Raw genomic sequence first — 26,334 nt, 5'->3', positions numbered from 1 at the left:
TCTTTTTATTTCTTATTATCCAAAGCCAATTACGAGCAGTGTTAAATCAAAGCTGTCAAAAAAGAAGGCAATATGCATCTGTGAATTTGCATCACCACTGACACATGGATGAGTGACAGTGACAAGAACTTTTATTGGTCCTGAGAAACTGTCCAGCCTATCCAACGTTTTCAAAAGAAGAAACACTTTTCTGCAGCTATCTGTCCTGTTTACATAGCACTGGACAATAATATTAGCGCTGTTGAACACAACGCTAGCGTATAAACAAAAATGTTTATAAGTGGTATATTTTCCTTATCGAGTGCCTCATTGTCTCTCCTCTGTGTAATGATCTGAAGGGAGCCTTTAGGGTATATACGTTAATAAAATTTAAACAATGTATGGTCATGGGTGCGGTTTAATTGGAAGTTATAATTACATTCTCTTTGTGTTTCATATTGATCTTTTCTGATACGTGTGTTTCTTATCCATGGCTGATTAAAAACTGCTATACACAGCGCAGAAACTGACTAAGGACGAATAACAGGGGACAGACAATTCAATTATTCACCCTCGATCATAGCCGGTTTCTGTGCTGCATAGTGGTACGAATGCGAATCACCAACCAGCCCGCCTTTATGCGCTGTCCCAGATTCCCGTCGACGCACCTTGGGACGCACCGCACGCTGAGGAGTGGGACAAGATGTCGTTCCAAGACTTCATCGATCGCACCTGCTGGACCAGGTGGAGCACGCGCCCAGTCACTTTTGAATCTAACACTAGCACGTCGAGACTTTTATTTATTTATTTATTTATTTATTTATTTATTTATTTATTTATTTATTTATTTATTTATTTATTTATTTATTTATTTATTTATTTATTTATTTATTTATTTATTTATTTTTCTAGAGTGTTTGTCAATGCCGATAATGTTTTGTTAAAACGGGCCGGAGAAGCGAAGAGGACACGAAAGCATTAAATTTACGAGCGCAGTGAAGTTAAGTGCACGTGGACAGGCACCGGTACCTTCACGTATTCGCAATGAGATCTTGAGCAGAACTGTTGGCATCAGAAAAGCACTTAGCAGACGATATCAGTCAGCCGGAATACTTTTGTCCACCTAGCAGTAAGGATCACACATGTATCAAAGCAGCGAAAGACACTTCCGAAAAAGAAAAAAAAAAAAAGAATCACGAGCAGTTACCCTGGCATCGACGCAGAACTCTCAATCCAAATGCGAAAGGGCAATGCACGGCGTGTGCAGCTATCATAGCGAAGGCAGATAAAAGTAAAAATAAAGCCATATAACTGCAAACATAAAATAGATTGCATTAAAAGGAGACCTCTTCACCCGCCTCCTGTAAGCCCCTGAAACAGACCGACAGTATGTAGCCAAATAAAATAAGTTAATGAATAAATCTATACACGCTCGCTAACCCCCTTCACAATATGTCATTCGTTATACCTTTCTATAATTACTCACAAAAGGCGCCACGAGGCCGTACACTCAACATTTCGAAAACCTTTAGGGAATTAACTGTGAATCCATAAAAAAGCACGGCTTCTCACCCGCAGCGTGGCCAAAGCAATGGCGAAGTTCTTCATCGCCATCAATGTGACGTCGGAGTCGTACGAGGGATCTCTTCTGTGGATGCTGTGGTACGTGAAGCAGTGCGGAGGCGTCAAGAGGATAATATCCATCAAGAACGGAGGACAGGTGCTCTTCTTAGATTACGTGCATTTATTTGTTAGCTATGTATTCAACGCGCCCACTCGCCAGACCGTGATTTGTGCGAAGTGTTCGAGACAAATGGAGCAGGTACTTATTCGCTTTTGTTCTGCCAGAGTATTCATTTAGATTTTTTTTTCGATCTATGTCGACCTACTCAGCGTGTTGTGAGTTATAGCAAGTTATGCTGAGCGTCACCAATTGCTTGATGTAGTAGATAATTCCATTGAGTCCGGGATGAACTTGTGAATTGGACCTCTCCTCGTAGACAATCGTTTTGATCTGTCCTGGTAGGCTTTTACGTCGACCTAGCCGCTCACACTGCATTTAACTCGATGGCATGCTGATTAAGAGGCCACGCTGGGATGTAGAAATTGCTGGCATGCCTTTACAAGGCTAGATGCACACGTATACTTGGCACCCTCTTCTTCCTCCTCCTTTTCTCCCTCCTCCAATGAAGTGTTTGAAGGGATATTTGGACTCTGCCTTTAACGATAGTCAATTGTGCTTTAATGCACTATGCTCTACATACCGGGTGCTTCAGCGAACACATCCACATTTTTTTTTAATTGCCTGTGGCAGATAGCACAATTCTAGTCCATTAGCTGGTCTACTCAAATATATAGGCGGACATTATCTGCACAAAATATTAAAATGCATGACCGACTAATTAAGAAAATTTTACTTATTCAGTTTTTAACCAATCACCTTATGGCACATAATGCAATTTACTCATTCTAGCCGGGGAGTTCGCAAGGCCGATCCACTTGAAACGAATTCTCAGGATGACACCAGTTTCGAGATATTAATTCCAGACCTTTGCAGATTGGCATTCCAGTTACTTTTGTGCTTCGATGCATTAAACGACGTTTTGTTTAGAAAGTAAGTGGAACGACAGTGCATTTTTGCTGCGAGTTTGACGGCGCATATCTTAAATGGTGTCATGTACACATTTTTTTTTCAAGTGGATATGTCTTGCTCTCTGACCCGCTAGGATTTGTAAATTGCAATGGCGTTAAAAACTTGATTAGTTATTTTTTAATTAGTCGATTTGCACTTCAATTTTGTTCAAGTAATGTCCGCCTCTTCGACTAGGCCAGCTCATACACTCTAAAAAATGTTTACACCCTTTCGGTCGTACCTTGTCCCCATAGAATAATCGTCATCTGTCCGCATTTCCTTTCTTTAACGCTGCGATCATGGTCCTTCCTAGTGACGAAAGGCTTGCACGTTATCAGCGTGACACAGCATTCTCGGCAGGAAAGTAGCGAGCACCGAGTTTTCAAGAAAGGAAACGCAAGCAAGGCAGATGATTATTAACGCGATAGCGTTAAGGGCCCCGTGTCGCAGAAAATCCGGCGTCGGCGTGGATGTTGGCGTCCGTGGCGGAAAAAATCATCCCCAAGCAACCCAACCAACCAGACCCCCGAGCGCGCAGGCCCTCCGCGTGGCGCAAGGTGTTAGTGAAGAAAAATTGAATTTCTCACAGTGAAATTCGTCAGAAAAATGGTAAAGTACGACTTAACCACAACCTACAGACATGATGGCGTCGGATTGTAATTTGAATGTACGAGAAAATATAATTATGTTACGAGGAAACTCAAACACAAACCCCTTTTCCAGCATTTCTACCATACCAACAGTGGCGCGCTCGCATAGGTTAGTTGCGAAATTCATATCCAGATGGCGCTCGCACCCTCGGCAGATCAAATTGGGACTTCGCCTGCCTAATGCGTTATGGACGCGCGCGCGCGTCGGGGCAATAGCCAACAATTAATAAAGTAATAACACATGTGCTAGGGCCTTCACATTTTAATATAAGACGACTTATATTGCCCCTGTAAAAACGTTTTCCCAGCAATGCATTTCCATTTAAAAGTGAAGCCGACTTTAAGGGGATTGGTGTAAGCTTGGTCTTAGTAAGCTGGCTTTCCCATGTTCTGTGTTGCAGTAAAGCCTACTCAAAGAAAAAAAGATGTCGCAGTTTCACCTGAAAGGCGAAGCATCAATTGCGATAGCAAATTTGTAGAGAGCAATACGGAGTAATGATATTAGCTTTATCAGCTGTATAAACTTGGACATGCAGCAGCACCGGCAACACGCAGAACTGTTGTCGACGCCGTCGGCGTTATGCCCGCGTTCGCTCAAAATGCGTGCGGCGTTGATGACTGTTGCCGGAGCCTCTGATATAAATAGGCACTTGGTGCCGCAGCTAAACGTCGCCTCCCTTCCCTCCCCTCCCCCTCCCCCATGGCCTTTCGTGCGTGGGAAGAAGGCGCGTTTGCTCTACATATATGGTGATTGTAAAGGAGGAAAGAGACGCCTACTTCTGCAGCCCTTAAGGGAGCACGGCGCAGAACGCGCGTTTGTTCTTCGCCGTGCGTTCACTCCCCGTGAAAGCGCGCGCCCCTCGCGCCCTTTCACTCGCACATACAGCGTTCGGCGCGCGGCGACATTGGCGCTGAGCCGTGCTCCCTCAAGGGCTGCAGAAGATAGCGCCAACCTTTCCCTTTCCCTCAAGAACCACTTATCATCGGCGACAATTTCATCTCCATTGACGTCATACGGAACCTCACGGCGACGCCGACGGCAGAAATCTGCTTTGGAGTGTCCATATAATTGCTATCGCAATAAAATGCGATGCGAATGGGGCCTGATCATGCTATCGCGTTCCACTCTAATTAAAAGCGGAGCTTAAGCGTCTTCCAATTTTTTTGTTTGGGGACAAGATACGACCCAGAGGGTGTAAACTTTTTTTAGAGTGTAGAGTGGAATTGTACTATCTGTCATAGGAAACTTTTAAAAAATTTTTGAAAGTGTTCGATGAAACACCCTTTATATCGGTGGGAGAGGGAAGTGAGAAAGCTCTTTTAGATATGCCAGTGGACCAGCAATTTTTATTTGTTTTTATTTTGCCGGTTGTCATGAAAAGTAAAAAGAATATATAGTGAGATAGAGAGAGAGACTAGCAGAGATTTAATTAAGGTATTTCTCTCAATTTGTGACCGCAATTCTTTCATGCTGCTTTCCCTTGCGTTCCAAGTCGTAAATCTTAAAGCAGCCGAAATAATTCGTATTTCAGCGCCATTGTTTCTTTCGTAATTTCTGCAGGAAAGAAAAATGAAGGGTGGCATGATGCAGATCAGCCTCAAAATGGCGGAGACCTTGGGAGGTTGGTAAAAGTTTGTTCGTTAATCGCGAATCTTTGACCCTTTTCTAACGCTTTACCCTTCTGAAAGCAGCTTTGGCGCAGATGAGTTTGAACAGATGAAGTGAAACACGGCACAAATGGAGACCGACAAAGATGTCGTCTGTCTCCATTTGTTCCATGTTTCAGTTCAGCTGTTCAATTTTGTCTTAGTCATGAACCAACTAGCTCAGATGAATACTGTTGCAGCTTCGGCGCCTTCTTAGCGCCAGCGGCGTGTTCGTCACATCCCTTGTATTGCAGCACACGCGCTCGCACCTTGACGGGCCATATTGACGCGATGCGTCCGAACTGCTCCGTCCGTGGTGGTCCTGACGCGTGTAGCTTATCCACGGCGTGTTTCACGTTGGGCATACGTAGCAATAGCAGGGAAGGGGGGGGGGGGGGGGGAGGCAGGGCTGATATAACTTAAACTAAAGTGAAAGAGAAAGAAAAAGTGCGCCCTGCACGATCTGACTGGAACAGTAATATGAAGATCTTTTGGCTGTGTTAGTAAATCGCTCATGCACTACGATGCCGGAATGGCCGTTCCTAAATTGAGGTGAGCAGAGCGAGAAAAGGCGCAAGAACGAAAGGCCGCCTTCAAGTTCCCGCACCAACTCGCCGTGACGTCATGGATTTGCACGGCGTCTGCTAGGGCCTAATTAGCTAATCTGTTGTCGGTAAAGCCACTGTCTCTCTAATATAGCCAGACACTGAACTTAACACGATTCAAAAACATTTACTGACCTGCAACGGCCCAAAACTAGAAATTACTTTGAAATCCGCGGTGTTGGAGCTTCCAAGCGATATTGGGCCTCTTCGATTATCCGTTCTTGACAGTGCCCGACTACCCGAGACGGTGCTTTCAGCCAATGAGCGTTGCGTATGCAGTCTTTCGGGCAGTCCGGGACTGTCAGAGACGGATAATCGAAGAGGCCCTTTGTTACCTGGTAGTGACGGTCAAAACCACAATAGCAAAACTGTGAATGGCGAAACTAACTCTTTATTGGGCGAATCTGTGCCCCGAAAAACAGACTACACTCAAAGCACAACGATATAGTGGCGAACACAGTTGGCGATCGTCGAAAACTGCCGGTCAAGCGCGTCGGCTTTTATACATGAGTCATCGAAGGTTCCAGAGTAATCGCTGGTGCCCGCGTGTCTTCTAGAAAGTACTGCACAATTCGCGTCATCTGGGGCGCGATCTTGTACGCGTTCCAAAATGGAACGGAGGCGTTCCGTTCCATCGAGCCGCACACGATTGGTCAATTTAAACGTCGCGGTTGAAATTGACCAATCGTGTGCGGCTCGATGGAACGGAACGCCTCCGTTCCATTTTGGAACGCGTACAAGATCGCGCCCCTGTATAGACCTTCTCGCTGTTTACAAACATGCGCCCTGGACGGCTTCTGGTTTGGCTCAATGAAGTAGTCCGCTAAATATAGCGAGCAAGAAAGGCAATGGCAGGGATATAGATTAGCAGGACCGCGATTTTGTAGCGATGCCTTCCGCTCGATTTTATGCCACTCTTATCATCCACCGTTCACGGCCAGCTGATCGCTTTGATAACGCGGGCAGGACATCGCTCTGACCACTGAAAAAGTGCGAAAAGGAATATCATCGGAGAAGGAACCGCTACAAATTCGCTGCCCAGGAGTGCGCTTTTGATCCGGCACAGTAGACTGATAAGGCCTGTGACCGGAAGTTTCTTGGAAGCGCACTATCGCTGCTGTTATCGCGCGAGCGAAATCGTCTATAATCAGATTACACAAGCTTCGGTGACAACGGATAGAACCATCGATAACATTCGAGTACGTTCCAATCGTGCAGGCGCGTCTTGCGCTGAGCTTTAAGTTGTTAGTGGGTGAAATGCAGTCCCCGAGAAAATATAAGTACACGTGTCAACATTTTAAAAATTGAACATTGATTTTAATTTTTTTTACTAATAATCAGCGTATTAGCGCGAAACTAACGAAAATAAAGTTCCTACAAATCGAGCAACATTTACGCATCGCAAAAATGCCCAGCAACGCTGGTATTCATAACTTGCCTAAATGCCGTCCGCGATCGGCCGTTGTCGTCGTTTCGTTCCCACGTGTGTCACATCATCGGCAGATGGCCGAGGGTCGAACAAAGCGGAAATGCTCTAACGTAAGTTTTCTGAAAACGGGCCAATGTTCCCATAACTGTTCAACTAATGTTTCCCGTCTTCTTCCTATTCTTTTTTTCGGGAGCCTGATAGGCGGCATGATGACGCATATGACACATCATTTTGTTGACTTGCGTGGCGTGCCATCTGTGGATAGCGAAAGCGTCCAAAAATTCACGTGCGCGCCCATCTCACGGTTTCTCGGATGGAGGTCTTTACAAAATGACACGACCGAATGAGGGTTCGAGCGGGTTTAGCCTGAAAAGCTTCAGCCAATTAGTGTTCCACCAGAGAGATACGCCACCACAAACACGAAAGTAAAAAACCGCGCGTTAACCAGCGTTGCTGAAGAAGGCAAAAAACGCGATGTTACGAAATTTAAAAAAATAACAGTTCCAAAATTAGTGATGGGAACCAATCATCAGATAATAATAATAACAAGGAGTCTAAAAAGCACATAGTGGAATATCACCTTTATATGTATAGTGTCATAAATTCACATATGTTCGATGAAAAAAAAAAAAAAAAGCCAAATTCTAATACCTTCCTCTCATGCCTGCAAATTGCCTTCGAGAGTTTCAGGGTCACCTGTCTGTATACATTTTTCTGATATCTTCGCTCGCAGTAACGTTGACACGCTCGCAATTTCATGAACGCACACTATCATTTTTAATGCGTTAGGATTAGACGTGTCAAAGTGGTTGCTAACGTGTAATGCTACCGCATTTCTCTCGCATTTACCGCTATATCACCACTGAATTCTTTATTAATTTACATGTTACTTTAGTGGCCCTTTAAAGAGACATCTTCGGTTCTGGTCATGTATTGCTTAGAGAAGGCATTGACTCCTGCATTCGCGTCTTCTCCGCCTGTCCTGTTCGACCCCTCGATCGTTCGTTGCTGTTTTGCGACAAGACGTTCGCCGATCGCTGTAGCAAAACGGGAAGAACGGTTCACTGTCAGGCCGTCAGTGGCGGCGTAATTTCAATGCTCCTCTCTGCAATTAATAAGTGATTTATTCCAGAGTTTGCTCGGCTCACGACGTTGTGCCGTGCGGTGCTGCATCACGTAACGTAAAGTGGTAATTTTAGCGACAGCACTGTGACTTGCAGTAAACCTTTTCGTAATTTGCACCGACTCACCTGGGACCTTCCGTCTTTTCAGATAGGGTGAAGCTCAATTCTCCAGTGGTCAGTATCACGCAAAGCAGCACGGGCGTCGTCGTCAAAACTCTGAACGGCAAAGAATACAAGGTGAACATGAGAAACTCCTAACTTCTCAATTTTTTCAATTTCATGAAACGAAAAAAAAAAAGATAGGAGGTTGGCATCTTAACCAACTGTACTAATCCGGTATCATCAATTCACACGGAATGCCCCCCTCCCGCTGCTTCTCTATTATAGGTATCTGCTTTCTAAAATCTTTTAATGCTCTTTCTGGTCCGCGCTCCACAAACGAGGGTTACCTTATTGTGGCTTAAGCGTACCTGCTGTGCATTTTTTTTTTCCTACTGATGCTTGCGTAGAAAATCTCTTTCAACGTGTTACGTGGTATCGCGTGAGCGTCAAATATGTGTGCCTCCCAGTATTGGCCTTTCGGTGAAGCAGCCTGTGCGCTTAGGCAGACTTCGCGACGAGATTACGTGGCAGCTTTGCTACAGCATGAAATCGATGCGTCCGGAGATATAGTACATGCGGAGAGTCCCGTAACGACTCCGTCGTTGCTATCATAGTCAACACTCTCTGGGTCCTATAGGTGTTCTTAGTAGACGCCAGTGACTTTCTATGCGAGACATCCCATTGCCCGCGTAATTGTGCTCAGGCTCTTTACTATATGACCGCACCTATGTTTTGTATGTCGTCGAAACCGCAGGGCAGTCACGTGATCATGGCCATGGCTCCCCCTATGCAAATGCGCGTCCACTACTCGCCCCCGCTGCCTCCGATGCGCAACCAGCTGCTGCAGCGAATGCCCATGGGCTCCGTCTGGAAGTGCCTCGTCTACTACAAGGAAGCCTTCTGGAGGAAGATCGGTGAGTGAGCCTCCTTATGTGACGTCAACGGCCCGTCGTCGCTATGCGTGTACAGGGCGGCACCTAAGATGAACTTGTGCACTTTGCAGTAGCGGCACTTTCCATGCCCGCTAGAACTTTTCTACTGGCCGTGGTTGCTTAGTGGCTATGGTGTTGGGCTGCTAAGCACCAGGTCGCGGGATCAAATCCCGGCCACGCATTTCGATGGAGGCGTAATGCGAAAACACCTGTGTACTTAGATTTATGTGAACGGTAAAGAACACCAGGTGGTCCAGATTATTCCGGAGCCCCCCACTATATGGCGTGCCTCATAATCAGATCGTGGTTTTGGCACGTAAAACCCAATAATTTAACTTAGACCTTTCTTTTTTCTGATTACGCCAAATATAGCCCGCTGAAAAATGAAGCCTGGTTTCGGCTTAACCGTTATGAAGGGACCAGCACGTGTTCGAGCAGCGTTTACAAGCACTCGTTAGCGTTTATTTTGCTATCATTTAGTGCAACTCTGCGAATATTAAAATTAAAATTTCGGCTGCCAGGAATGTCGGCTGCGAACCAGGGCCAATTTTTTTTTATGCTAGAAGCTTTCGTAAGAGGAACTATCACCCAATCCTGACAGGCATATCATCATTCGCGAGGGTAGCCGGCCAGTGGCAACTGAGCACTTACGAACGAAAAGCTCTGCGAATTCTGCCCCAGAGCGTCTGGCCACAACTGACAGCCTGTATTTGCTGCATCAATGAAAATTTATTTCTCTGCGGAACATTGTTCCTGTAATACAACGCCTGTGGAATTCGCAATGCGCAAAGAAAAAGAATAACGTTACACTTCGATCGACGATCTGCATGACGCGACGTAACATGTCTTGCAACGTATAGTTCAGGACCGTGAAAAACAATATTAACAAGCGTATTTGTAAATAATGTATTGTGACATTATACTGTTTAATACATTTACGTGCAGCAGCGAAGGTCCAACGCATGTTTTACGCTCCAGATGAAAAGAGCGAAACAAAAATTATGGAAAGGCAGGGAAGTTAACCCGATGAGAGTTACTGGTTTCCTAAGCTACATCGGGGTGAGGTAAAAGGGGTTGGAAAGAGAGCATAGAGAGAGGGAGATAAAAAAAACATCACGGTAGATCCCTTGTTGTAATCGACGTTAAGCGCAGCTTTATGGAATCGTTTTAATTAAATGTTATTCAATGAGACACAAGATAAGTGCAATTGCAGCGGAGCTGTTGAGGCCTCGCTAGGTTAGTCTCGTGGTGCGCAGCATCGCCGAGCTGGGAGAGCGTGAAATCAGAGCATAGGAAGTGCAGGGAGAGAAAGGAAGAGAGGCAGACAGATAGCAAGAGAAATAAGGAAGTGAATAAAACAAAATTAACTTTCTTGGCGAGGCGCGATTCGAACCCTTGTAACCACGGTCTGAAGGCGAGCGTCATAAGCACTGCGCTATATGCACCCACGCTAGCAGACCTCCGCTGTTTCATCAGATTTCACAAGCGTGTAACTGGCTTAATTTTTTTCCAACTTATGTAAATTAGTTTACACATTCTGCTTAAGTGCAAACACAAGTCCACATGACCTCATGATCATGCGACGCTGGTGTTGCGATGGCCTGCAGCCTAATGCGATGTTTTGCGACTGGTGATGGAAGCATTATAAGTAGAGGTGTATGTTCACAGAAGCAAAAAACAAATAGCGATGCATGTTAAATTCTTCGACACATCTGACGGACACATGATCGATAAATCACTCTTCCACGTGACACTACCGGCCAGATGTCCTACAATTGTCATTTGTAAATGTCCTTCGTCCTGTAAATGTTCTTTGTGCGTTCTTTCTCCGCAAGAATTTCGCGCTTTGTGAGCGGGCTAGCCATTTCTAATCTAACAGTTGCTCGCACGGAAATATTTAGGCTTTCTGGCTCTCCCACATTTGCTTTCTATACACTTAGAACAGCTTCGGTGCGACGTATGCGCGACAACAATGTTAATAATTAATACAGATACAACGAAGGTTTCGAATAGAACAGCTCGTCATGTTAACCACTCAATTCGAAAGGTTATTCGAGCCGCAAGCTGCTAAATAAATCAGTGAGGAACAAATTTCAGCAGCGTGGCCAATGTATGTCAGCTTCGAAACGCTATTCGTTCGAAACTACTGAGTGCCTTTTTTCTTTTTCGCTTTTCCCGCAGGTTACTCCGGCTCCATGTTGTTCACGTTGGCTGAAGACTGCCCCGTCGTCTACACAATCGATGACACGAAACCAGACGGACGGTACCCGGCCATCATCGGGTGAGCACCACCTGTATTTGGCCGCTTCATCTCGAAGTGCGTCAGTTCATGCGTCAGTTCATGGATTACATCGATGAATCTATTATTTGTCTGAAGCTGGGGCGAAGGCTTGCCTTCGTTGAGTTTTATAGCGGAGCTGCGTCTACGTGCGATCGAAAGCATAAGCGCAAAACGAAGACGAAAATTCGACCCACTCAAAATGACGACGGGAATTCTTTTAAAAAGGACCATTCGCAATACAATTTAGAGGGTACGTTGGGCATGTCCAGGGTAATGTACAGGTTAAGTTAAAAATATGTGGAATAATTAGTGACGTTGTTAAAAATTACTAAAATACTGGTAATTGTGCTCCAGAGCTCTAAGGTCTGTCAACGTTAAAAAATGAAATTCATGGTGGTAAAATGTGATGAATAAATTTTATATTTGTAGACATACTCTTGGGTTCCGCAGGAAATTTTCGAAATACCGTATAATTATGTATCGAGAAGTGTCAATTGGAGAGCATAATTATAACCGGGACCGTATAATTATGTATCCAGAAGTGTCAATTTCAGAGCATAATTATAACTGGTCACACGTTAAGCCCGACGATAAGAATGCTCTAGGAGGGCTGCAAGAAAGTTCAAAATGAACCGGAAAGTCATTTCCGCCCGACGCTGTGGCCTCTTTGTCCCGAACTTTGCTGGAATTTTGGTCGTGAACCCGAAAGCTCCCACCAGTCTGGCGGAATTTTTAAAAACCGTAATGTATATTGAGAATGCTTCCAATCTATGGCTGCTTACTTCCAATTGAACCCGCGTAACTCCATTTGAGTCTATATAGTGAGGCATTGTTGCGTTGGAGATCTTCAAAGCAACGGAGCTTCTATTTAGATCAAGTGCGCACTTCAGCCTGGTGGTTCCACGTTCACTAAAAGCTGATTGTGCAGAATATATATGCCCGATGACAGCATGAACGCGTTGCTTGTCCACCGAGTGTGGCAGTGGTATGCACGCACCACTTGCCGCAGGTTTCTGCCTGCCGGTAAGGCCAGGAGCCTGGTGAATCTCTTGCCTGAGGAACGGAAAGAGATGATCGTCAAGGCGTACGCTGCCGCCATGAAGACCGATGAGGCACTTCACGTGAGTGTGCCTCCTTTTTGAAAAGATGTATACGTGCCCGAACTTGGGCGTTCACAGAAACAGGATCACCGCCTATGCAGCCAGCCATTTAGAGTACTTCAGCTTATAGCGTTTGTGTAACAGTTACCACCTCTGCTGTAACAGCCAGCTTCGCGTTCCAGTTAGTCCACAGATTGCATATAATAAGCAGCAGTCCACATAAATTGGGCATCTGATCGCGATAGCGGCGTTCGTATTCCGATGGGTGGCGGTGCGCCGCTGGCGCTGGCGCGCACATTAAAGAACCTGAGGTGGCCGAGATTATTCTAGAGCCCTATACTTTGAGGCGTTAGGCATTAAAAAGTATGCATCTTGGACTCGGCGTCGGCGAGCGCTTATCGGCGCTATGTGATCACGGCGAGACTTCGACCCCTGTGGTTACCGAGCAATGTGTTTGAAACCCCGGCATCCTTCGGCACCCGTTCGAAAATGCGGAGAGGATGCGCGTTCTGTGTGCTTACGCATTGCTCAAAAGCTCGTGTAATCATGATTTGAGGGAAGTCGTACAGACGATGCTCTGGCGCACATATTTCTTTGCGAAGGAAAGTGTACACTTCGCGATGCGCTTTAGGGTTAGCGTGGTATATATGGCTTTTAGCTGATCAGAAATTCGTTAAATCTGGTACATATAAGCTTGTTTTTGTTTTTTGATAGCCATGTCCTTCTCTCTGAATGCAGCCCATCCACTACGAAGAGTACAACTGGGCAGGCGAGCAGTACGCGGGAGGCTGCTACACGTGCATGATGCCGCCCGGATTTCTCACCACTTTCAGAAAGTACGTAGTCGTCCGTTGTACTCCTTTTTGCACATGGCAACAGACAATATCGGAAATTTATAAGTCACTGCAAATGCGGCAAGACTTGGGGAACCCCGAACCCCTCTTTGCTATGCAGGTTCGGAGGGACATCGTTTGTCCCCTCTTTTGACACCAAATTTAAGGCGCCATATATTACAGGGTTTCGCGCAAGTTATTGTTTGCTTTCACTACTGGCCTGGCAACTTTTGGAAAACATTATACGTAGATGTGGTAGAGACGAAGACGGAACACCTACTCTATCTCTATAAAGACGACAATTTCCTTAGGTATTGGTTTACAAATATGTAGGCAGTTCACGTTCCTCTGCGTGTTTGTTGAAGGACTCGTAATAAGCTAAACAAGACAATAGAGCAGAAAAAAACATAAATAATGTACCCTGACATGGTGCGATTTTTAAACAGCGCAGCTGAACCATGAAGTGAAGCCAAGGGCGACATGTGGCGACAGTTCTCCGTGATTTGCATCCGCCTTAATTCTCCGCACTCTGTGCGAAACTGCAGTCTCCTTTTCTAATAAAATGTCGCTGAATAACTGCAAGTCACGCCAGTGAGCTCTGAACACGAAATTGCGTGCTCTGGCTCGTTATACGCGTCAGCACGAAATTCCTCTACGATTCTTGAACAACCGTTTTAGAGCCGGCATGCTGGGTGTGTCCCCGTGTATTTACTAATTGCCCTCATGTTGAAGATGAACATTCGGTAGAGATGCGTCTCTGGTTGGGAAAGAACCAAATGAAGCAAAATCGAGAAAACTGCAGCCAAAAAAAATGTGTTTTCCCAGTTTTTGTTCTGCCCACACGCTGCAACAATTTTGGAGCTGGAAAATTGATCACGTGGACATTTGATCGCCGCGTATGCATTTGGATCCCGATGTGCCGCTCCTCTCTCTCGAGCGCAGCCTAATCCGAGAGCCCATCGGCCGGCTGCACTTCGCCGGCACCGAGACGGCGAGCCAGTGGTCGGGCTACATCAACGGTGCCGTCCAGGCGGGCGAGCGGGCCGCCAAGGAGGTGCTCCACGCGCAGGGCTTGATCGGCGAGGAGCGCATCTGGGAGCCCGAACCGCCCGTCGACGATGTGAGTTCATCGCCAGTGGCTGCCTTGCAGGGGTGAAGCATCAAGCGCAGACTGAATCAATCTTATAGAATGTTGAAACCTCGCAATGCCAAGACGTAAGTTTTAGGAAAGCACGCGATTTGCTTCTGAAACGCGCCAAGCACCGAACGAAGAGTCAAGAAAGGGAAATAATGACTACAATAGTGGTTTGGGGAAACGGCCTTTATCTGTAGTTGCCGAGAAACACGTGATAATAGGGGCCGCACAGTTATTGCACAATGTAAATCAACAACGAACGAGATCACTTACGTATAGGTCGAGATGTAAGTTTGCCAAAAATTTTGAAGGCGTGAAAGAAACTAATAAGAAGAAAAAAAAGAAGCTAGAGCTGTATGTCTCTTCTACGTTCATCCCTTGTTTCTTACTCGCTGTTTTATTCGACGAAGAAAAAAAGTTTTTTTTTTCCCCAGAAATTTTGGAAAGACTGAAAAATATCCTAACCTGTTAAAGCATACCAATGACAGCAGGCGAGAGTGCCCGCAAGACGTGTTTACAAAGTTATGGCAGGGTGTTTGCATTCTATAAAATACCCTCCTTTTTTATTCGTCCAGAGATATTTCGTAGCTTTCAGAATTTTCCTCTACCGACCATGAGAGTTGTGCTCTTTTCCTCTATTAGGGACGGAAGGCTAGTGTACAGTCTGCACACTTCTGGAAGTTTAGTTTTTCTTATTGCGGGTGTCAGGTGCTCAATTACATATTGCGTATTCGCCATGGCAAACCGTGTAGGTCTAACGTGTGCGCGCCTTTGGACATACGGAACGGTTGGAATGGAGCAGCCATAAGTATCGATTCTCTTCAGCGACCCTTTTGAAACCAGTCAACAATAGAAAACTATTCTTCCAAACCTGATTTTAAGCGAAACTTTGTAGGCTGACAAGTGTCGGTGGTGGTGGTGGCGGGGGTGCTGGTGGGGGTGGTGGTGGTTTCACGCTGAAAAGTGGACCGATCCTGGTGATTGTGCAGAAAGGGTCCAAGTTCAATGGAACACACCCCTGTGGGCTCGAGGACCTGTAACGTGCCCTTGAATTACCCTTGTCACACATGGGACCCAAAGAGACAAAATCACCAGCCCTTCCCCTGTCGAGAAAATGGGGGTAAGCGAAGCTTGTCGTCCGATTCTAGCGTGAAGGCTTCCGAAGCCCAGGCGAAACGTCAGCGAACAGCCATCGACCCTGACTTTAGGGCAAACGAAGCGGAACGCCTGCGACGGTGTCGTCATGCCACAAGCTTCGCTTACCCCATTTTGTAGCGAAAGCTACATTGGCCGTATTCTCGCCGTTTCGCCGTGGCCGGTGGCCACACCGCGAGCTGAGCCGTTGCCTAGCAACCGCAGCAGCTGGCAGCGTTTCTTACTCTATGGTCTGACCACCTCGCGGGGTCTTACCGGCGTCTGACCACGCCGGCGTCTGACACGCGTCTTTCGCCCGGCGAATTGCTTCACTGGAGAGGGTCCGGAATGCCAAGCGCGCGAAGCTAGCGTCGGAGACTGCGGAAGAGCTAGCCGTTCGGCTCGCAAAATGCTTGGACTTGTCGGCTTATGATTTATATCTGGCTTATATCGATGAGTGTATACCTAAGTATAATATTTACAGCTAAATCAAAGGCTAACCTAGTGAAACCAAGACTTAACCAGGCTAAACCAAGCTTTCGCTTTGCAAATCCTGGGTTAGCTGAGCTAAGCCGCAGCCAATTTTAGATGCGGAGCAGCTTATGGCGGGGGCTTTGTCCGTCCCTCCTCCGTCCCGCGGCGTCCCACACCCCCACAGCGCATGCGCGTCCCCTCCCCCTCTCTCAGCTCTCCTACGCTCCCCCTTTCTCTCCTCTAGGAATCCTCTACTGTGCAGAGCGGCGCCCGCGTCCCACACCCCCACAGCGCATGCGCGTCCCCTACCCTCCCTCTCTCCTCTCCTACGCTCCCCCCTTTCTCTCTAGGAATCCGCAGCGGCGCGCACGACAGGTGGTGCGACAGCTGCATACTCCGCGGGGGGCGCCACGGTAGTTCCGCGGTATCTAAATGACGGAGCGCGCGCGCCTCATTCTCTCTCCTGTGCAGCGCCGCGATGAGCGCTCGGGCCGCTGCCGCGAAACTATCTCCCGCTCAAGCTAACCATCTCCCCGCTGCTTCGCATCCACACATGGTTCCCTTTAGCGGGAGATGGAGTAATTTTTTCTCGAAGGGAAGGGCTCTAAATTTTTCATTCTGTGACAATGTAAATAATCAGAGAAGTCAAGAATAATCTGTTTTCAGAATTTTTTGTTTTGTCGAAACCAGAGGCAGTCCCGTAAATGTGACGTCACAAGTCTAAAATTTTCTTTTGGGATTGTATTTGGGCTGTTTTGGCTCCAGATAAGTCCTCAAAACTTGATAGGTTGGGACATTGGTTTATTCCAAATTCAATGAGTTTATCCAAATCCACCCCACTCCCTGACGTGACGCGAGGCGGCCCTAGTGCGGCGTGCGCAAACACACTCTCTACTAACCCCCCACATACAGTATTACATACAAGGCAAGGACGGGCTTCCCACCTGTGTGGCGTGCGGTGGTTTCCCGGATAACGCCCACGTTCTGTGGGATTGTCCGGGTGCCCATGCAGCCATGCGCGGGAGCCTCAGTCAAATATCTACTACACGAAGGCCTGCGACCCTGGAGGAGTGGCTGGTGGACTCCTCCCCATACATTATGAAAGCACTGCTCGTACACCTTAAACTTCTGTGCCTGTCTGAAGATTAGGCCTCGGTCTTTTTGGTGGGCCCGGACTGGGGTCTATTTTTAAATAAAGTTGTTCTCTCTCTCAATGCAGACTGTAGCCCTTTCTTAATGAAAGCTTATATGCCGACAGTAACGAACACTGTTTGGAGCACCGAAGAGCCTTGCTGACAATTTCATACGTGCTTAGAATCACAGCTCTACCTAATCATATATGCCATACTCTTGTTACTTACACCACACATAGAACACACTATGCTAACAAACCACATAGCGTGAGACCACTTATCCTTCGATTCGAAGATATGTGCCAAAGCTACAATGTTCCGAGCGAGGCTCTCAAAGTCGCCGAAAGACCGAACAGACTCCCCCCATGGTATGATTTCGCACATTTTTGCGATTTTACTCTAACATGCCACAAGAAAAAAGAAACACCGCTTGAACACATATTGCAAGATTTCTCAGAGTTACAAAATAAATACAGTGACTACACCGAGTTTTACACTGATGGTTCCAAGACAAATCAACATGTTGGAAGCGCAGTTGTATCGGAACACTGGGAAAATTGTCTTAGGTTACCACAGTTTCCTTCGGTTTGTACAGCTGAAGTATATGCCCTGCTTATGGCCTTGGAAAGAATAGAAACAGGAAATTTTAAAAAAGCAGTTGCGTACACAGATTCCCTCAGTTCACTTAATTCCATTCATAGAAAATCAGAGTGCGAACCTTTTCTCGGCTGCATCTTGAGAATGCTCGGCAAAAATGAAAAGCGTGGTAAAATAATTCGTCTCTGTTGGGTTCCAAGCCACGTGGGAATCCCAGGAAATGAAAAGGCGGACAAATGCGCAGCAATCGCAGCGCGTAAAAAGTTACACAAATAAATCTTCCCTTCAAGGACTGTGTCCGGGTGGTCCGTGCTGTGGTCACCTCAAAGTGACAACAGAAGTGGGACTGCCAAGTAAACAACAAGCTGCAAATAGTAAAACCCATACTGCAGGAGTGGAAGACATCATATCACCAGGAACGTTTCATAGAAGTTATTTTATGTCGCGTTCGCATCGGACACACACATCTCACACACAACTTTTTATTGAAAAATGAACAACAAGCGGTTTGTGATCAATGCCAAGAATCTCTAACTGTGAATCACATTTTAATAACATGTCCAGCGTTCGAGGAAAAAAGACAGAAATATTTTTATGAACTTTACAAAACACTAACACCACTTCATCCTTCCCTGATCCTAGCTGAAAACGCACTTGTATCTTTAGATAATGTTTTTTTTTTAAGTTTTTAGATGAAACAGGGTTCTTAAACAAACTATAAAGTAAATTTTTGTTGCTTGAATCACTTTCACCAAATTACATTTTTTTCATCCTGTGCATGGCGCATCATAGCCTTAGTTGCTTTTGCGCCACAAAACCTTACATAACTAACTTTCTTAATGAAAAATTGGGAGGACGCTTAAGCTTCGCCTTCAAGAGTGGAACGCAATAGCATTCAAAGATCCTTTACTGTTTCTCACACTTCCCGGCAACTGCAGCTTATGTAACCGTAATGTTTGCCGGGAAACGCTGATGGTGAACGCTATGCACGAAGGCGCGCCTTCTGGTAGAAACTCGGCCTCCTTCGTGGGCCGGCCTTTTATTATTGCGATAGCAATTATATGGACACTTCAACCGGATTTCTGCCGTCGCCGTCAGGTTCCAAGTGAAGTACGTGAGTTTCATGACAATTGTTTGTGAGCTGTCACTCTAAAAATTCCGAGGAATAACTTTGTAAAGAATACAAGACAAAGTGTGAGCAACTTTAGTGCTAAAATATATTCGGAGGACCTGCGTGGTTGGGGATGAATTTCTCGTCCGCGGGTGCCAATGCCGACGCCGGATTTTCCGCGACACGGGGCCCTAAACGCTATCGCGTTAAAACAGTTCCGGTCATTCGGCCGAAACATGGAGCAAATAAACGTCTAAATGAACCATCACTACGGTATAGATGTCCTAAGCTGCTCGGACATGCCTGCTTGGACTCAAAGGCTCGCCAAGAGAAGGCGCCAGGCTGCTGCATTTACTCAGATAGGAGATACAGGAATACAAGCAAATAGTGCGTATACAGAGCGACGTGAAAGGGCAGTGAGTGAGAGGCTTAGGGAGCAGTCGAATAAGGTTAGCAAGCTTTCGCCGGACGGCTTTCCCGCAATTCATTGTCACAAGTGCGGATGCGTTCCCCACTTTAAAGATCCCCGCTTTATCGGACGAAGCAAATGCCAATTAACTCGTCTTATCATTGAAGGCGCTCACATTGAAGAGTTTGACGATGCTTGCGTTAGCAAATCGTCCCCTGCCACTATCAAAGGAGGAGTCGAAATGCCTGCGTATGCGTCATACATAATAGTTTTTGCTTAGACCGCAAGTGTGTTATGTGCCTCGGTTAGCTTGTCAGTAGACACGCGCTTATGAAAAGGAAGGAACTGCAAAATTTCTGGTTACCACCTCCACTTCCTCTAACCATACCCTCGTTGCGTTATATACCTATATCGATAATCTTTTATGCTAAACTCTATTCCGTTTGTTCTCCGTGTCCAATTAATCATATTTGTTTATTTCTACGGTCTCCGAATCTACTGCACATCACCACACTTCTGCAAAGGACGCTTACCATATTTAAATACTGATAGAACTGAAAGCAACACTAACTCAAAACGAATTTTCACTATGGCTAAATTTCTAATAAGTGAGTTGTATATACCCCTAAATAAATATTGGAAACGCCGCAGGGCTGCTAATGGCATAGTTTTCTTGTTCGCAGCCTTTAAACAGCCCCTAGGCAGACGACTAGTGCAGCCTGGAGAGGTATTCTGCAAGAGTCCACCTAGTGGACATGTCCATTTCCTCTGCTATTGCAGTTCCGATTGGCTTGGCAGTGGTGTGCTGGGCTGGGGTGCACGCGCCACGCGCCACAGCCAATGAGCACTTCAGCAGTAGATGAAATCGACATGTCCGACTTTTACAGAATACCTCCCCAGCTGGTGGTTGTCGCTATGACGTAAGTTGCAGCATGGCGCCTCCAAGATTTTTCAGCGCGCCGCGGGCACCGCCCTATCTCGGAGGTCATGCCGAGGAGGCGCGTGCTCTACAAGTCATGCGTCACTTCCGGCGACCAACAAATTTTAAAAATTTTAAATGTATTTAAACAAAACCAACAGCTTCGCTGGTCTTCCACTTCACATAGTGTAAGGGCTCTGAATTATTTTATTTTCTTTTATTTCTCTTCCTTTCTTTCGTCGATTGCAATATGAAAAACGGCTATATTTGAGAGCGTTTAGTGTAAGGGGTACATAATGGGCGTAATAAAGCGTGTGTGTCTGCAAGTGAAGATAAGTTGGTAGTTGGAGCCCGTGTTGCATCGGTCTCGTCCTCGGCTATTAGTCCCGTCAACTGCTTTCACTGTGTATGACCAACTACTTCAACTTATGCAAAATAAACTAAGCGGCGAGTCAGCGCTCGTTCGTATCATTTTGTCCGTCTGCGGAGAAGTTTAGCTATGAATGCTGTGACAGATTCTGTAAAAAATAAAAAAATGTTAAAGCAATTTAACGCTTATTTCTAGCGCCGCCTTCCTCCTCTGTGCAGAGGCAGCTGACTGTCTTGACATGCCTCGCTGTTTTTTGTTACCCCTGCAGGTCATCCCCGAGATCCCGTTCAAGGACACGTTCATGGAGAAGCACTTGCCTTCCGTGGGTGACTTCCTGTCGCTCGTTTCCTTCCTGGTTCTGCCAATAGGCGCCGCTGTCGGCTGGGCGCTGCTCGGCCATCGCCTGCCGTCCTTTATACATTGACCGAGTCATGCATACTTGCCTTCGTCTGCTGCCAAATAAAATGCGCGGAGTCTGTGTTGTCCCGTTTCTCAAACGCTGTCTCGTGTCCGTGACTCTCGCATCCCTCGACATGTTCAGACATGTTGAAGTAGGCTTTTAGTACTTAGTTGAAGAATTAATCGTGACCTTCTGTGCTATCTCGTTTCGCATCTTGACTGGAACAGCGCAGAACCGTGACTAAAGAAAGAGACGGTGAAATTTTAAACTTAATCGTTCATTTTATTTAGCATTTTATTATTATTATTATTATTATTATTATTATTATTATTATTATTATTATTATTATTATTATTATTATTGCTGCGATAGCAACTATATGGACACTCCAAGCGCATTTCTGCCGTCGTCGTCGTCGTCGCCGTGAGGTTCCGTATACAGTCCAATGGCAATAAAATCGTCGCCGCGCGCCGTACGCTGTGTGCGCAAGTGAAAGCGTGCGAGAGTGAGCCGGCACAATCTCGCACACGCGAGGTAGGAAGGCGAGCCGGAAGCGTGCGGTCTTCTTTTGCGGGCGAGGCACGGGGAGGAGGCGACGGAGAGGGGAGGGGGGGCGTTGTTCTGCTCACGGCGCGGCCGCGTGGCTACCGTATCTTGTGATCTGCAATGCGTACGAAGTGCGCGCCCACGCAGACCTCATCTTCAAAGCGATCTGCGATGGTGACAAAGTACATGCGCCGAGTGCCGGTAGCTTCGTATGCGCTGTGCTTTCGACGTTTAGTTCGCGTTGAAGCGAGAGACAGTGCGAAGGTCAATTTCTCGCTGCACCCGCGCTTTCTCACTCCAGTGTTTTGACAACGAGTTGCCGCGGTCATCGAGCGAAATGGCGAGATGTGTTTGGCTCATTCTCTCTTCCTATATTCGCAAACTGGTTTTTCTCTAAGCTCTCCAACTCGATGGACAGGAAATTTAATAGGCGTTACAGCTCCGTGATAGACACTGCATTACTGCTATCACTTGTCGCCCGAATGGCGCAAGACCGGTGGTACTGCACCACTATATCGTGTGGCAAAGCCCGCAGCAACAGGTCGCACAGCATAGTGGAAAAGGACGTCTTGCTCACCCCCAGGGTCTCCAGTCCGCGGATTATGATGACGATCTGGTCGTACAGCTTGCGAAGAGCTGTGGGGCCACTTGAACGGACCGAAGGCAAAGTACGAAGCCTAGAGAAGTACTCCTGTTCAAGTCTCGTTTTGTCGCCGAAACGTTTCTTCAGTATATCGATGGCGTCCTTGTAGCAAGCTTCTGTTGTAGGCTGTCCCACAACAGCTGAGGCTGCGTCGCCTAGAGCACTGCACGGGCCGATTTTTGTGGCCCGGGCCCGGCCCGGGCCCGTTTTTACATCGGGCGGCCCGCCCGAGCCCGATCAAAACTTTTATGGCGAGACCCGGGCCCGGCCCGGGCCCGGAAATAATCTACGTTACCCGCCCGGCCCGGCCCGCCACCCCTTTACCTTAAGCCCAAGCCCGGCCCGAGCCCGGCTCGAAACCGGCCCGAACCCGGCCCGAGACCGAAAAATACATGTTTTTCAGAGTTGAGAAGCCCGAGAATAACTCGCAGAAAGCCCGAGCCCGGCCCGGGCCCGCGTCAAAAAACCCGAGCCCGGCCCGGGCCCGGGTCAAAAAGCACACGCCGTGCCCGAGCCCGGCCCGAGCCCGTGAAAAAACTGCTCTACCCGGGCCGGGCCCGGCCTTTCGGGTAAGCCCGAGCCCGTGCAGTGCTCTAGCGTCGCCTCTTAGGAAGAACCTCAGGTAGTTAAACTTGTCCATCGCTTTGAGGCTTCCGTTGCGGTGAATCATCTGGCCGAATTGTTCCCAGAAGTTGTTCCATCGACACAAATCACCAGCAAATGGAGCGATGGTAAGCTTGGGTAGCTTGGCTCCAGAGACTCCAACTGTACTGGCTGACGATGAAGTCCGAAGCTCCGGTGTTGATGACGTGACAACACGGTCTCGCTTGCTAAGCAGCTCACTCATGACGCTGGTAGCGTTGTCCTCGTATTCCACAACGGTGTTGTATTCTTGCTCAAACTCTTCATCAGCTATGTGGCTCTCTAGCTCTTCTTTGATCTTGTTCAGCTCATCGTTATTCACCTTGAGACGTCTGTAAATAGTGTTGAACTGATTTACGGTGGCTGTTTCATTGCTGAGAGAGAGAGAGAGAAAGCACTTTATTTGCACCCGTCAGAGAGTATGGGTGATCGGGGTGAGACGCAGCTCCCCCTTTCATCGTCTACCTCCCCCCTAGACGTCGGCCGGAATCAGTTGGCTTCCGGCGGCGGCCTGGGCTTGACAGATGGCTTATTTTTGGGCTTGTTCTTCCTGGCTATAAAGGGAGGATTCCCATGACTCTTTGTTCCCATGTAGACCGTTTAGCGCTGGGCAAGCCCAGAGCATGTGATTTAGGGTAGCTATGCCTTCACATGTTTTTGCATTTCGAAAAGTGCACCTCAGGATGCCATTTGTGTAGGATATACGAGTTTGGGAAGGTACCCGTCTGCAGTTTTCGCCAGATTACTTCTTCCTTCTTTGTGAGAGATCTATGGGGGCGGAGGAAGGGTTCTCCTGCCCATTCTATAGTGTTGTAGAATTTCTTTGTGTGTGGTTAGGTCTCGCTTTTTGGACAGGGAGTAGTATGCCTGCGCTGGGGCCCTGTGTGTAAGTCCTCGGGCGACCTCGTTGGCGATCTCGTTGGCGATCTCGTTACCTGTGAGTCCACTATGAGCGGGCGCCCATATTATTCTAATTAGGTCATTGGGTACGTTCTCCTTGCCTGCTTGCAGAATTTTGGTGGCCTCTTTGGACACCTTACCAGTGTCATAGGCTTTGATTGCAGTTTTAGAATCATCACCGATTCATCGCTGAGAAGAGCTCTTGCCTCGTTGATAAGCCTGGTGTTCAGAGATCGTCTCGACGTCCGCTTCGATCGCAGCCTCTCCATGATGGTCAGTTCACTCGTAGCCTTCCGTGGTCTCCGGTAGTAGATCCCGGGTCTTCAACACCAAATGTTTAAGATGGCGTACGGTTTAGTGACAAGAAGCGAGGTTTAAAGCATCAGGCATACTATTTATTCTTCGCAGTTCCGGTAGCCATTCGCTGCACGTGCTCGTGAGCACGGGCTCTCTCCAGGAAGGAGACGCTTTTTCTTCTTCGATTAGAGACTGTACTGAGATTAATTCAACACTTGGTGCGTAACTGGAATGGCTTCGCACATGGGTACTAAGTGAAGGAAACACTAAAGGATGGTGGTAGAAGTCATAGCCATGAGCATGACTCAGCAAAAATGACAATGACTCAGCGAAAAATGATTAACACTCAAAAACCCCTGAAATGGGTTCGGACGCGGGTACTAAGTGTAGTAAACACTAAAATATGATGGTAGAAGTTGCGGCTAACGCCGCAGTTGCTGGTGCAGGTACCTCTGGTCCTTGTTTCGGCGCTTCGTCTCGAAGCAGCAGAACACGGGGCATGGCCTTTTTCGTCTGAGCCCTGGATAACGTCTGCAATATCTCGCCTATCACCCGTGTGCATGAATCATCAACTGTCGTTGGCAGCATGCGTGGTGCGAACGGCGGATGGATCAGCGAGGACCAACCAATCGGCTTCGACCAACAGGACCCACGTGATGCCGATCAAGCTTATATATAGACACTCGACACGATGGCTTCGTGGGATTTGGAGCCGGCACACTTGCCGACATGACGCTAACGCCGCTGTTGCTGGCGCAGGTTAGTCATTACTACACATCTGAATCTCAGAAACTAGTGTGTGCGTTGCCGGCTCCTCCCACGATGCCACGATGCCAAGTGTTCGTAACAAAAATCACGGATGCAGCATGCACAGATTGCGTCTGAAGGGATCCCGTTTATTTTCCAACAGAGTTATCTACTTGATTTTGTTGTTAATACTCGCGGGGGATGTTGAACTAAATCCCGGGCCTACTAACACACGAGAGATGGAACTGCTGCAATGCTTGCAAAGTGGGCAGGAAACCTTAATTTCAAAGTTAAACGGCATCGAAGCCAGGTTCGAAAGGAATGAGAACATACCGATGGAAGTGAAAAATAATCTTAGCCAAACTCAGAAGCCGATAAAGGACATCAGTATGACTGTTACCGAACAGGCAGCTATAATACGGCATCTCATGCAACAGGTAAAAGATTTGCAGAAGAAAACAAACGACCTAGAGAACAGAAGTCGCCGGAAAAATCTTGTCTTCTATGGTGTTGACGATAAACCCTCAGAATCATGGGATGAATCCGAAGCTATGGTAAACAAGATTTGCAAAACGAGCCTTGGAATTGAACTCTGGTCTCTGGAAAGGGCGCACCGCTTAGGGCGCTATGCCGAAAATAGAAAAAGACCGATTATTGTTAAATTTTCCTTGTATAAAGAGCGTCAGGCGGGGCTTCTTAATGCTAAAAAAATTAAGAATTCGCAGTACAGCGTAGGCGAAGATTACTCATCTGAAGCAAGACCTACAAGAAAGAAGTTATGGGAATACGCTAAGGCAAAAAGAGAAGATAAGAACAATAAAGTGAAACTGAATTTTTACAAACTGATCATCAACGGCAGGGCTTTCAGGTGGAATGAAGACAAAGAAGAGGTCGTCCCATTATGTAGGCAGTGACAGACTAGAAATAAGCAGAATTAAGTACCAATTTCGAGAACTCGTTGCTGTCATCGTGAACTGCCGAAGCATATTAAACAAAACAGCCGAGCTTTCTGGGTTGATAGAAAGTGTTCACGCTGACATAGTCCTTGGCACAGAATCTTGGTTAAAGCCTTCAATTGCTGATAGTGAGGTGTGTCCAAAAAAAAAAAAAAAAATACGTCGTCTATCGCAAAGATAGGCCCACTGCAGGTGGGAGTGTCTTTTTGCTTGTTCATTCATCATTACAGTCTTCCGCAATTGATTACGGGTGCAATGCACTGGAGTGTGTATGGTGCAAAATAGTCATATCTGATAATTTCACGTTCACTGTTGGAGTCGTTTATCGCTCGCCCAGCTCAGATATTAGCACAGTGCAAACATTATATGAAATTCTCACCGAGGCGTCAGCTCAGACGATGCTTCTTAGGGGTGATTTTAATCTGCCTGGGTTATCTTGGTGCAATTATACGTGTTCTGGCGGGCGCATGAACCTTGCGATGAAAAATATCGTGGACACCTTTGGTCTGACGCAGTACGTTACCGATCCTACTCGCAATGACGCTGTGTTAGACTTACTGTTTTGTAACTCGCCAGATTTCTTAAGAAATGTGACTGTCATTCCGGG

General features: G+C 46.9%; 1 protein-coding gene across 1 annotated transcript in view; it reads left to right on the top strand.

The window, feature by feature from the left end:
* The window catches only part of LOC119456512 (amine oxidase [flavin-containing] B-like), a 107,922-nt gene extending 86,829 nt beyond the window's left edge, over positions 1-21,093 (top strand). Inside the window, exons 5-14 of the mRNA XM_037718339.2 lie at positions 632-723; positions 1,558-1,699; positions 4,823-4,883; positions 8,215-8,303; positions 8,923-9,082; positions 11,282-11,381; positions 12,391-12,502; positions 13,220-13,317; positions 14,257-14,434; positions 20,865-21,093. Coding sequence (XP_037574267.1) covers positions 632-723; positions 1,558-1,699; positions 4,823-4,883; positions 8,215-8,303; positions 8,923-9,082; positions 11,282-11,381; positions 12,391-12,502; positions 13,220-13,317; positions 14,257-14,434; positions 20,865-21,020 — 1,188 coding nt within the window. The 3' untranslated portion in view covers positions 21,021-21,093. The remainder of the gene's footprint in view (positions 1-631; positions 724-1,557; positions 1,700-4,822; positions 4,884-8,214; positions 8,304-8,922; positions 9,083-11,281; positions 11,382-12,390; positions 12,503-13,219; positions 13,318-14,256; positions 14,435-20,864) is intronic.
* The last annotated feature ends 5,241 nt before the right edge of the window (positions 21,094-26,334 follow it).

This window comes from Dermacentor silvarum, chromosome 6 (genome assembly GCF_013339745.2).
Source record: "Dermacentor silvarum isolate Dsil-2018 chromosome 6, BIME_Dsil_1.4, whole genome shotgun sequence".
NCBI classification, from domain to species: Eukaryota; Metazoa; Arthropoda; class Arachnida; order Ixodida; family Ixodidae; genus Dermacentor; species Dermacentor silvarum.
The sequence above is the reverse complement of the archived record's forward strand: the minus strand, read 5'-3'. Positions and strand labels throughout refer to the sequence as shown.